The 12630-nt window shown below is 37.2% G+C and overlaps 1 protein-coding gene across 5 annotated transcripts in view; it reads left to right on the top strand.

Annotated features, from left to right (window-relative positions):
* Window positions 1-12630, top strand: part of LOC106068019 (serine/threonine-protein kinase MARK2-like) — a 74692-nt gene that overhangs the window by 30456 nt on the left and 31606 nt on the right. For 4 of the 5 annotated variants that reach the window (XM_013227307.2, XM_013227301.2, XM_013227303.2 and 1 more), the window contains exons 2-3: window positions 6768-6929; window positions 7146-7274. In XM_013227307.2, the coding sequence (XP_013082761.2) occupies window positions 6858-6929; window positions 7146-7274 (201 nt within the window). In that variant the 5' untranslated portion in view covers window positions 6768-6857. Of the gene's footprint in view, window positions 1-2437; window positions 2883-6767; window positions 6930-7145; window positions 7275-12630 lie in introns of those variants that run through there. The other variant, XM_013227302.2, reaches the window with a different exon arrangement.

Raw genomic sequence — 12630 nt, forward strand, 5'->3', positions numbered from 1 at the left:
AAAAGCTCAACCAGGGAAACCCAACGGAGGCCTCTGTACCTTCAACCCTATACGCTTCCACCGAGGCGCCACGTTGAGGCTACGGGAGATTGCATCATCGGGGAAAGTCTACCACAAACATTTGCCATAAATACGAAGAGAAAAAAAATACGCTAGATTAAAAAAAACATATAACAAAAAAAAGTATTTAAAAAATGTTACCCCCTTATGAAACTGATAACTTTTAGCAAGAGTGATTACTTTGCTCTTAATAACTCATGAATGATAAATTATTAAAAAAAAGAACATTTTTTACCTCGCCCCAATAGACCTTCTCTTCCCCACCACCCACGAAACAAATCCTTGTTAAACAAATATATATGTCTACTCAGAGTATCTACCAGCCCACTAATTGGCCTATAAATTCCGACAGTGCGCCAAATGTCTATTTATTTGTTTTACTGTTTAATGAAGACATGCGGGAATACCCGCTGACGTATGTGTGTTTAAGGTAAAGGTTGTCTAGACTTCCAGACCAATTTTAATTTTATAGAAGATAATAATGTGAAAAATTATGACGGTCAAACCAGGTTTTCCATGTTTGGCCAATTAGCTAGTATTATTATTTATCTAAGATCCCACAAACACATTTTTAATAATGTGTCACATGTCACAAGCACACTTTTACCATGCCACATACACACTCTTTCCATGTCACAAACACACTCTTACCATGTCACAAACACACTCTTACCATGTCACAAACGTAGTCTTACCATGTCACAAACGTAGACTTACCATGCCACAAACGTAGTCTTACCATATCACAAACACACTCTTAACATGTCACAAACGTAGTCTTACCATGTCACAAACGTAGTCTTACCATGTCACAAACGTAGTCTTACCATGTCACAAACGTAGTATTACCATGTCACAAACACACTCTTACCATGTCACAAACACACTCTTACCATGTCACAACACACTCTTACCATGTCACAAACACACTCTTACCATGTCACAAACACACTCTTACCGTGTCACAAACACACTCTTACCATGTCACAAACACACTCTTACCATGTCACAAACGTAGTTTTACCATGTCACAAACGTAGTCTTACCATGCCACAAACGTAGTCTTACCATGTCACAAACGTAGTCTTACCATGCCATAAACGTAGTCTTACCATGTCGCAAACACACTCTTACCATGTCACAAAAACACTCTTTCCGTGTCACAAACGTAGTCACATCATGTCACAAACGTAGTCTTACCATGTCACAAACGTAGTCTTGTCATGTCGCGAACACACTCTTGCCATGTCACAAACGTAGTCTTACCATGCCACAAACGTAGTCTTACCATGTCACAAACACACTCTTACCATGTCACAAAAACACTCTTTCCGTGTCACGAACGTAGTCTCACCATGTCACAAAAACACCATTACAATGACATTAATAAATATGCTTGTTTGACACAATTTGAGTAATATTTAGCCTAAAGTACGCATTTCTTTACTAAATAATGTACATATATCGTATTATAAATTACTTACTTATTTAAATTCTTAAATCCTTCATAGAAAATTCTTTAAGAGTTCTTGCACCACTGCTCCTACTGCGGCATTATCTCGTTTGTTTCTTATTTAATAACAAACATATTTTCCTGTAACAGTATCGAAATTGTTCATCTGCCTTAACATAGAAATGTCACCTTCAGATTAAAGTCAAATAACGCGATTCCTTGTTTGTTGAGCCCACGACTTAAAGTGAGCTGACATTGAGATCTGAAGCAAGTTTAAAGACAATGTCATCGTCCAATAGAATACGCCCAACAAAGTTATTGACAGGGGAATGGGATATTTCAATCATGAACCAGCTCAAGAAACGTACAGATTTCAAGGTCCTTACACAATATTAGCATCACAGGGACCCTAAACAATTCTAGAATCGCTAGGTCTTTTCAAGATTTTCTTGTGACAAGGTGTTTTTAATGTAATACTAGTAATCTGTTCTTGTTTCTTTCAGTAATTTCTTATTTGAAACTCTTGACAAGTTGAACATGAAAGATACACACAAAAGGGGGTGGGGGAGTAAGGAGATGAGGTAGAAGGGAAGCTGGAGGTTTTCTTTTTACAATTACATTGGTAGAAATCTCATGAGTTGACGTCACGTGACAAGATGTTCTAGGCGTGAGAGTGTTTCTTCCAGACAATTTATTTAAATGAAATAACGTAAGGCTTTATAAGTTCATCAATACGAAGATCGATATATTTCTTCAACACGTCACTCTATTACAAATACCATTTTCTATTGTCTTTTTCATCTCCCTTTCTTGTTTTAGGGGCCTGGGTCTAGAAAGTTGGTCCAGCTAAATTTAGAAGCAAACATTACCTCCCCCTCCCCTCCTTCTTTCCCAGCCATGGCGTAATGTCATGCCAACACAATGTGTATTGTCTCTCCTAGCGTAAGGGGCGGCCCGCCTGCTTGGCATACCTGTACAACTTCTATTTTCGGCTATTGTGGGGCAGTATTTTTGGATCCTGCCGAAGTCATCGGTGTTTGATTTGGAAGGGAAGGTCTAAATTCTGCCAGGCTCATTATTTCTGGTGGCGTTGAAGCGAACTATTTGTAGCAGCCAGACTCTGGGCTGGTTTCTTCTTAAACGAGCTTTGATTTCTTGTTTCCCAGGACTATTTTCAAATCTGGTCCAGTGTATTGTTTGATCTTCTGGCCAAAACTAACCTGGGCGAAAGCTGGTGTTTTATCACGGATTGGGGTGCTGCTATAAAATGAAAATGACCAGTGGTCACTATGGCCATTTGGACATTCTTCGTGCTCAGTGAACATACTGGAGTGACTTTCTCTGTGCCTCTGCTGGATTAGTATTTCAAGTGAGTTACTTATTAACTATTGACTGTTGCATTGGATGAAATCGATGCAGACCCATGTCCTTTTCCATTGGATCTACACTAAATAATTGTATTTTTGATTTACAAATGTCAGTGCTTGGTTATCAAAAAAATATTTTTGTGTGTTTAAGACATTTCAATGCTTCAACTTTAAAAAAAATATTTTTCAACAAAATTTAATTGGGCAAATTAATTTAATTAAATCATGAATGTTACCATTAATAGACTAATAGAGTATTGTATTATACTGAAATACCGAATTTAATTTTGTGAAAATGCTAAGATAGATGTTAACGATCAAAGCTGTGTTAGAGTTTCCATCTGGGAGAAGTCAAGTAATTGATTCTTACTCATAACAATCTCCACCACATTAGAGTACTAAATACTGTAAGATAGTCTACGAAGTAATACTTTAACCAAGTATCCGAACGGTAGCGATAGCGAAAGGGACCATAGGTCAAGCTCATGTATGTGTGTGTGTTTTAGGCTGATTACTTTATTATAAAAAAAAACAACAACATAATCGTGCAATACTTTTGTTTAATAATAATATTTTTCAATAAAATAGTAAAATTTATAAAGATTTCTAAACAAGGCTAGATTTTTATTTGAAGTTTTAGTTTTATATATCAATTTATATCCGAATTGTATCATTTTTATCGCGATGTATCTGTTAAAATTTTGTCACAACGAAACAACCAACTAGCAACGAACTAATTATGCATATAAAGTTGTACAATATGCGACAAAGTGGAATAACATTTAGTCAAATTATGAAGTCTTTTGAGCTTATAATCTATATTATCATGAAAATATATATACTGCTTTTTTGTAAAAAAAAAAATAGGTGCCGGTACTCAGTGATGGATTGCCAAACTATTAACCACTAATAAATTAATAATAAACGTTAAAATACAAGAAAATTTATAATTTTTACCCACAATGAAAAAGATGACTATAGATATATAGTCCAGTTCATATGCTAGATTTAAATATGAAATAAAGAATATGTATTGTGTGACAGTAAGTGAGAGTAATAACAGCCAACTTTATAAATAGAGAACAATAGATAATAGATAATATATTGTGGTAGACAAAATAGGTAAATAGAATCTTTTAAAGGTTTTCAGTTTAACGTTACTTTCAGTTGGTGCACTATTCAAAATATGCTGATGTATTCCTACCCTGTCTTGTTTTTATTCACTCCTGATGTGTGTGTGGGGGGTGGGGGGGTCTCGATATAGTCTTCAAAGAAAAAAAAATAGTTTACATCAATTAAAGTTTCACTAGTAGCCAGAGAATTTATTTCCTGTTACAACTTCAAGAATCCAGACGTGCTGTCCTATAGTGCGACTATTGTTTTAACTGGTGCCATTACTTTAAATCGATAACGGAAGAGGAACAGACATAAAAAAAATACTTTCACTGTTGTCGGAGTTTCTATAGCACCATCCAAGTAGTAGATCTTGTTAATGGTACTTCATAGTCCAAGTAGTAGATCTTGTTAATGGTACTTTATAGAGTGGCGGTACTAAAATAGTAGTCTCTACCTTGAAGTGAAGAATAGTGTTCCTGGAAATCAAGGTATGTTTCTACATCAGAGAAATACTTTGATCCTGATGCGAATTTTTTTGTTTTCTCATTTGAAGAGTAAAGTTTATTTTCTTATCAATTGTGAAAACTTTTTTTTTTGGTTGACACACACACACACAGGAAAACATGAAAACAGATTTCTTGATCTTTTTATGTTGGAACACATTTAATTTGATACTTGCAACTATAAGAAAACATTGTAGCCTTTCTTTTTAGCACTCTGTATTGTGTTTGTATTTTGTTTGTATTGTAGTTTTTTTGTTTCCTATGTGTTTGTATTCTGTTTGTATTCTGTTTTTTTGTTTTACATATTTTACATATTTTAAAGGATTCGTGTGTATGTGTCTCTTTGTGTGTGTGAAAAAAGACAGAGTGACAGAGAGACAGAGAGACAGAGAGAGAAGATGTTCACGTGCTGAAAACGAAGTATATCTAAACATAGCTTTGTGATTATTTCAAAATGTAAACTCCCCCATCATCTGATTGTGATCAAACTATGACATTTAAAGATCTTCATGATCAAAGTCTTTTGCCATTGATCTTATTGGAACTGAAGCGATGTGCATTGATGTCTAATGAGCCGTGCTGTCAATAGCTTTCAAACTTAGTCAACCGTGATCTGCTCAACTTTTTTTTTGTTCGATCGCCAGCGTTGAAAGAAGCAGACATTAAATTTTCAAGATGTCTGAGAAATTGGCTGATTAGCTAGACTAGAGCCCTGTGGGGACTACGTAACGCACACGAAGGCAGGAATAATATCGTTAGTATAGAGTGATACGGAAGCGAGGTAGCTAAAGCGCTTAGCTTGCGAACTGGGGCTCCCGGGTTCGAATCCTAGTGAAGTATGGGAATTTTAATTTCAGGATCTTTAGGGCGAGTCCACCCAGCTCTAATGGGTACCTTAAAATTAGTTGGGGAAAAGTAAAGTCGGTTGGTCGTTGTGCTGGCCTCATGACACCCTCGTTAACCGTGAGCGACAGAAACAGATGACCTTCACATCATCTGCCCCATAGATAACCAGGTCTGAAAGGAGAACTATACAGCTTAAAACAAGATGGCTTCAATGTCAAACAAAAGCGTTTACTTTACAGTTACATAGATCAATTGAGTATATATAAATGTAGAGGGGAAAAAGTTTAAAAGACTTTTCTAATGTATAATGTAGTATAGGTGCAATTACTTGACTACACAAACCAAATCAGTGATCAAGTAAAGAGTACATTATTATCTATTATTAGGCCTCTATATTTCAAAGTATGACTACACTCACAATTAGGACTACATAGACTTCGCATACAGTTAATGAATGTTTTATTAGGGTATGGAAAGTCCTAAAATGTATGACGTGTATTTATAAGTACATATTCGCGAAGTCGGAGGCGCGGTGGCTGACCGGTAAAGCGCTTGGAGGTCTCTGGTTTGGATCCTGGTGACGACTGGGATTTTTAATTTTGGGCTTTAGGGCGCCTCTGAGCTCACCTAGCTCTATCGGGTACCTGACATGAGTTGGAGAAAAGTAAAGGCGGTTGGGCGGTGTGCTGGCCTCATGGCACCCTTGTTTACCGTTGGCCAAAGAATCAGATGACCTTTACATATCTGCCCTATAGACTACAAGGTCTGAAAGGGGAACTTCTGCTTTTTTTTTTATTCGCGAAGTCGTCAAGAGACGGGTTATGTTTGAAGCCCTGTTAGGGTTAGGGGTCAAAGTGTATGTAGATAGTATGTGGAATACGGTTATCTATTGGTTATATTTTCGTACAATTATGTTAATTTGAACTGGCATTTGAGATCTATGTATGTACTGTTTAATTATCTAAATTTTAGAAATAAATGTTTTCCTTTAGAAGGGATCGATCTTTTCCAATCAGTTTCATCATGTAATGTGCCAGCGCTTCTCAGCCATGGGTCATTTTGCTTATGACAATTTCATGACTTTCAAAGACATATTTTAAATGTATTCAATTAACATAAGATTTGAAAGCAAATGAAAGAAAAAATTGATCGTAATTATTTTATAATGTAAATCAATGTCAAACTAAGCAACGTTTTCCCTTTTTCTAGCATCCACACACAGATACACACACACGCACACACAGACACAGGCACTCACAACTGCGTGAAACAATCAGGGCCTAGAAGTCACAATGCAAAAACTATTAGCAGCCTCGCTGCTAATTTGATAAAAGGCAGCTTATCGAAGTGTGTAGTTAAGTTCATGTTTTCTGTTTGAGACTGACATTCTGTATAAAATCGTGTATTCTCTTTTCGTTTCAGAAGCAAATAAAGATTTCTGCGCGAGGTGCAGGTCCAACCAATCATTGAGTGTTGTCTGTCCTGACTCATGAACACTGGTCAGTCGTACAAATGATTCCAAACATGACAGTACCAGATGAGAACATGTACCAAATACATAATCTGCCTGAACAGGTGACTCAGGTACGGAATTGTTTAGTCATTTGTAATGATCTGAAAGGTCACCTCGACCCATTGTGTCAATAGTAGGTACCTAGAGAGATATCGCCTAACTAGATACACTTTGGGCTATATGTAGATATGTCATCAATCTATCTATAAATTATTGGAAGCAATTTATTACGTACTAAGAATTATTCAATTATAAAAACTAACTAGTACAATGTATTTTGATTGCAGGTGAAGAAAGATTTAATTAAGTCGTTCGTCCATTCCAAGAGAGTTGGGAGTTACCTGTTAGGCAGGACTCTCGGAGTTGGCAGTTTCGCCAAGGTCAAAGAAGGAATGCACTTAACAACAGGAGAGAAGGTAAACGTCTGCTAATAAGCTCTTACCTACTGTAAGCTAATTGGTCATGGCGCTAACGTGTAGATGTAATTAGCTAATTACCAACTGTAATGAGATATCGTTGTGTGTAATCGCACACGTTTTATGTGAGACTAAAAAAAAAACCGGCGTCAGGATTAGTCCTAAATTTATTCTTCTCGCGTAAAAGTGTGAACCATTACTTTTGTTTGCGGAGATTCGTTACGCCAATAAGTCTTTTACCATGAGCTGTTTACCTAAGGGTGATTGTCTTCGTATATTTATTATTTTGGAGGTGCTATGTCTGAGCGGTAAAGCGCTTTGCTTCCGAACTGGGGTCCCGGGTTCGAATCATAGTAAAGACTGGGATTTTTAATTTCGGGATCTTTGGGTGCCACTGGTTCTACCCATCTCTAATGGGTACCTGACATTACTTGGGGGAAAAGTAAAGGTGTTTGGTCGTTGTGCTGGCCAGAATGACACCCTATTTAACCGTAGGCCACAGAAACAGATGCCCTTTGCATCATCTGCCCCTAGGTCGATAGGTCTGAAAAGGGAACTATAAATTATTTGAATATGTAATATTGTTGTTACCAGTTACATTGCACTTACAAGAGATGCTATGGAGTTCATGTTTATTAACTAGTATTTATAAAGCTATAAGAAAAAGCTCTATAGATCTATATGTTTATTGTTGCTTCTGTTCGTGAGGATTTGATTGTTGATTTTAAAAACTAGCTATAAATCTTGTGTCTGTTATAAACATTGAAACAAACCTTCGTCTTGAAACTTTTATTTTAAATATCTTGCCGTTTTCCGACGTCAAGTGTGGAAACAAGTGACCTGCTGGGGCCGCCCAAGAGTTTGTGTATCGAGTGCAGCACAAACTCCTTTTATTATCTTGTATTTTCTTTTTTATTGCCATTATGTTGGTCCAAGTCACTCTCGTCATGTCCTTTTTTTTTCGGTGTTTCCTATCAGTTTCTTAGATCAGGTAGCAGAAGGAGTAGAGAGCATAAACATTTTTAGTGAACTCCATGAAGTGTGTGTGTTGATGTGTGAGAAAATGTGTGTATTTCATGGGCGTAGCCAGGGGGGGGGGTTTGGGGTTCAAACCCCCCCCGAAATGAAATCCCCCCCCCGGGGGGGGGGATGGGAATTTAGTGACGGATTTTTTGCTTTGATTTTGTTTATTTTAGGTGAGATTTTAATACTAAACCATCACTTGCCCCAGCACAACCAAAGGTGTTTTGAGTTTAAAACCCCTTACCAGGGGGTTTTGAGTTTAAAACCCCCTACCAGGGGGGTTCGAGTTTTAAAAACCCCTTCCAGGGGGGTTCGAGTTTAAAACCCTTACCAGAGGGGTTCGAGTTTAAAAAAACCCTACCAGGGGTTTTGAGTTTAAAAACCTCTACCAGGGGTTTTGAGTTTTAAACCCCCTACCTGGGGTTTTTGCAGTTAACTCCCCCTCTTTTATAATACAAAACAAAAAAAAATGCAAACGAAAATCCCCTTATTCCAAGAGCACAGTTAAGAAAGATTTTAATTTTAAAACCCCCTCTAAAACTTACGATAAACCCCCTCTTCAACATAAAAAAAAATAATTACGCACTCAAAATGTTATGAGCGTATCTAAATGCTCAGTTTTGAGTTTAAATCCCACTTCAGCGGGGTTTGAAGGTAAAAAATACCTTTTTAATAATAAAAACAAAGCAAATTATACACTCAAAATGTTATATGTAGTCAAAGGGGTTTTGAGTTTAAACTCCCCTCCAGTGGAGTTTCAAGCTAAAAAGTACCTCTTCAATATAAATAAAAGCAAATTACTCACTCTTAAATCTATGAGCGTAGCCAAAGGGGTTTTGAGTTTAAACCCCCCGCCAGGGGGGCTTGAGGCTCAAAAATACATCTTCAGTGTAAGAAAAAAAGCAAATTACGCACTCAAAATGCTATGAGCGTTGCCAAAAGGGGTTTTGAGTTTAAACCCCCATTCAGAGGGGTTTGATGTTAAAAATACCTTTTCAATATAAAAAAAAAGCAAATTACACAATCCAATCCAATCGGGGGTTTTGAGTTTAAACCCCTCTTCTACAGACGGCTTTTTTAAAGTTTAAAACCCCTCCAGATGGTTTTGAGTTTAAGATCCCCATTCAGAGCATTTTGAGGTGGAAAACTCCCAACAGATTATTTTGACGATAAAACTTCTCTTTTCGATATAAAATCTAAAGCAAACTACAGTCACTTAATTCTAAGAGCGTATTCAAGAGAGGTTACACATTTTTACCAGTGGCAGGGCTCCATTAATAAACTGCAGTGAATAGTCATCTGCCGAAATTGAAAAATACTAAATGTGGCTCAACAAAGATGGCTAAGACAGATTTTAGGAGTCAGTTATAGAGATCGGGTCTAAATCAAGGAAATCCTATGCCGAACTGGTAGTCGACCCCTTAGTAAGATTGTGAGAGAGCGACGCATGAGGTTTGCGGGACATGTTCCGACAAAATGAATTACGCATAAGAAGAGTTGCAATGATATCCTAGTACAACTTGACGCCACTCATTCATTGAGGTCCTCATGGCATGTGGGAAGAGGCTTCAGACATTACCAGTGACAGATTTTTATGGAAACAGCTTGACGGCACTTCTCCGAACGGCGCGGGAGGATCTAAGTCAGTAAGAATAGCACATTAGGTTTTTGAAATAAAACTTTTTAATAGCAGGAAAATGCAGTGTAGATACCCCAGAATATGCATTTTGTTGGCTTTCAATACCAGAAATAGTGCTTGGCGGCGGGGCTTCGCCCTGCGCTGGGGGAGCTCCTAGCGCTCCCCCAGACCCCATTGCTAGTAATGGCGAGGAATCTACAATTTTTCCACTAACTCCAGGAAGAACCTATTCTAGGGGACATTAAACGTCTTCCGAAAGAATGAAGGGTCAGAATGTAATAAAGATTATGTACACACACACACACATAAATACATCTGAAAAAAAAAATTCGCCGGGGGGGGGGGTCGGGGGGGTAGAAAAAAATCTACCTCCCCCCCCCCCCCCCAAAACCACCCCCCGAAAAAAAATCCATGGTTTATTTATTAACATTTTCTTAACATTTTCTTAACATTTTCTTAACATCATTTGTTTTCTCTTGCATCGCATGCCGTAACAAGTTTTGAAATATATTTATCGAATATTATTTATCTAATATTGAAATCTCATGAAGAACAAAATAAGAAAGTCGTATTGCTGGTTATATGTGTCCCTATGTAAGAATGTAGCCATGACCAGGGAGCGCATCAGTCTGATTCTTTGTGTCATGGTCATGGCTACATTCTTATATACTTGCGAATCTTGGACGCTGACTGCAGAACTAGAGAGGAGTATACTAGAAATGGAATTGAGATGGTATAGAAAGAATCTAGGTATAACTAATAAAGAGATTTGAGACAGTGATGGGATACCACGAGGACCAGTAAACTAGTGTCAAAAAACGCAAACTAAAATTCTGCGGCAATATTACAAGTTCCTCAGGACTCGCAAAGACCTTCCAAGTATCAAGAAAAAAAAAAGAAGAGCAGGCAGAGAAAGTGTAAACACATAGAGGAATGGAAGTGCCAGCGATTGAGGTAGATTCTGTCCAATGCAAAAAAAACAGAGGAATGGAAAAGGACGGTCAACAGATCTTGTGTGGTGCCCCAACGGTCCGACAGACTGAGGGATAGGTGAAAGTGACATGTGCGACTTATAAAATAATAAATTCTCAATTAAATGAACGCTAACGTAGATCTGCATGCCTCTTATTTAGGGTATATAACCAATCACTGCACGGCTGTGCGGGGAGAGCATTACATACAAGTGTCTACGATTATTACAATCGTTTGAAATCATTTTTTAACCTGTTATCGAGCATTTGTACACTGACATTTAATTGATTGGGAAAACATTTTGTTCGCCCGCTTCCAGTATCGATCTACAATGTAGGCCTAGAATGAAACGGACATTTGCAATTCAAATCATGTTTTCAGAAAGAACCACTTTCCAAAGTGGTTGTAGATTGTAAATTAACAAAACTGAAGTCGCAACTCGTGTCTCTGACTGTGCTATCAAAAGTTTGAGTGTACCGTGTAACACTATAGTAGCAGACAAAGGCTGGCAGTGTTTGGCATGTCTGGAAGCATTGACTAGGCCAATAGACTTATCTCTATGTGAAGGCACCTATTGTCTTGTGACTAGGCCAATAGACTTATCTCTACGTGAAGGCACCTATTGTCTAGTGTAGGTGCAGTGGGGAGGGGGGAGTATTGGTAAAAAGAAAGCTACTTCTGTAAAAACCCGTTGTGGGTTTTTTTAATTTTTATTTTTTTTTGGTTGGGGTTGTCACTAGTGTTAGGAGCTCACAAGTATTTTCATGTCTTTCTAAGGCCTATGCATATATATATATATATACAATCGATTCATTCACATCATCACAGCACTTCACGATTTAAACTGTACAGGTCTTAAGCATTCCAAAAAGTGTACAATTTGGTTCAATTTGATCTACTAGCTCAAATGTTCGTCCTTGTCAAAAGGTAATCATTGAAAGGTGGTACGGAACTCTGGTAAATAAAAACTGAAACATTTACTGCAATCTGGGTAGCTAAATGGATACATCGTCGGGCTTAAATCGCGTATGTCGTGGGTTTGATCCCTTGTTTCTTTATATTCCAACGACAATAAAATCTAAATGATTCAATAACACAATTATTTGAACAGAAAGTAGAAGTTGATATAAAAATATAAGTGTAATGCACGTTTTCTGACATCACCTATTCACTAAGCTTAGATCAACTCACTATGTCTGTCTGTCTGTCTGTCTAGTCAAAAGTTTGTGCACGTTATTTCTCCCACACTCATTCTCGAATTAAGTTGAAACTTTGCACACCTGTTTATTAGCATAGACCATAAGCATGAATTAATAAAAACAAATTAGCCAATTTCTCAATACATTACTGATAATTAATTATATTGTTTGATACCAATAAGGGAAATAAATCCCTTAGTATTCACAGTTACGGCTAAATATGTAGGGTTCCCGCCTTAGATAATTGTACAGGTTATTTCTCCTAAACCCTTTCTCGGATCAGGTTGAAACTTTAAACAATTCTTTATTGTATCTAACAAATCATGTGTCAATTAATAAAATAGTCAATTAATTATTGGTATTTAATTATTTTGTTTGATATAGAATAGGGGAAATAGCTTCTACATTAGTGATAGATATAGTTGTAAGTGGGGAGTTCTGTCACTAAGATAAGCTTTGTTTTTTTTTTTAAGGCAAAGCATGGCACTAAACTAGTTCCCTCAAAAAGTTTTAAATAATCTAA

The sequence above is a fragment of the Biomphalaria glabrata genome, chromosome 6 (assembly GCF_947242115.1).
Source record: "Biomphalaria glabrata chromosome 6, xgBioGlab47.1, whole genome shotgun sequence".
Lineage (NCBI taxonomy): Eukaryota > Metazoa > Mollusca > Gastropoda > Planorbidae > Biomphalaria > Biomphalaria glabrata.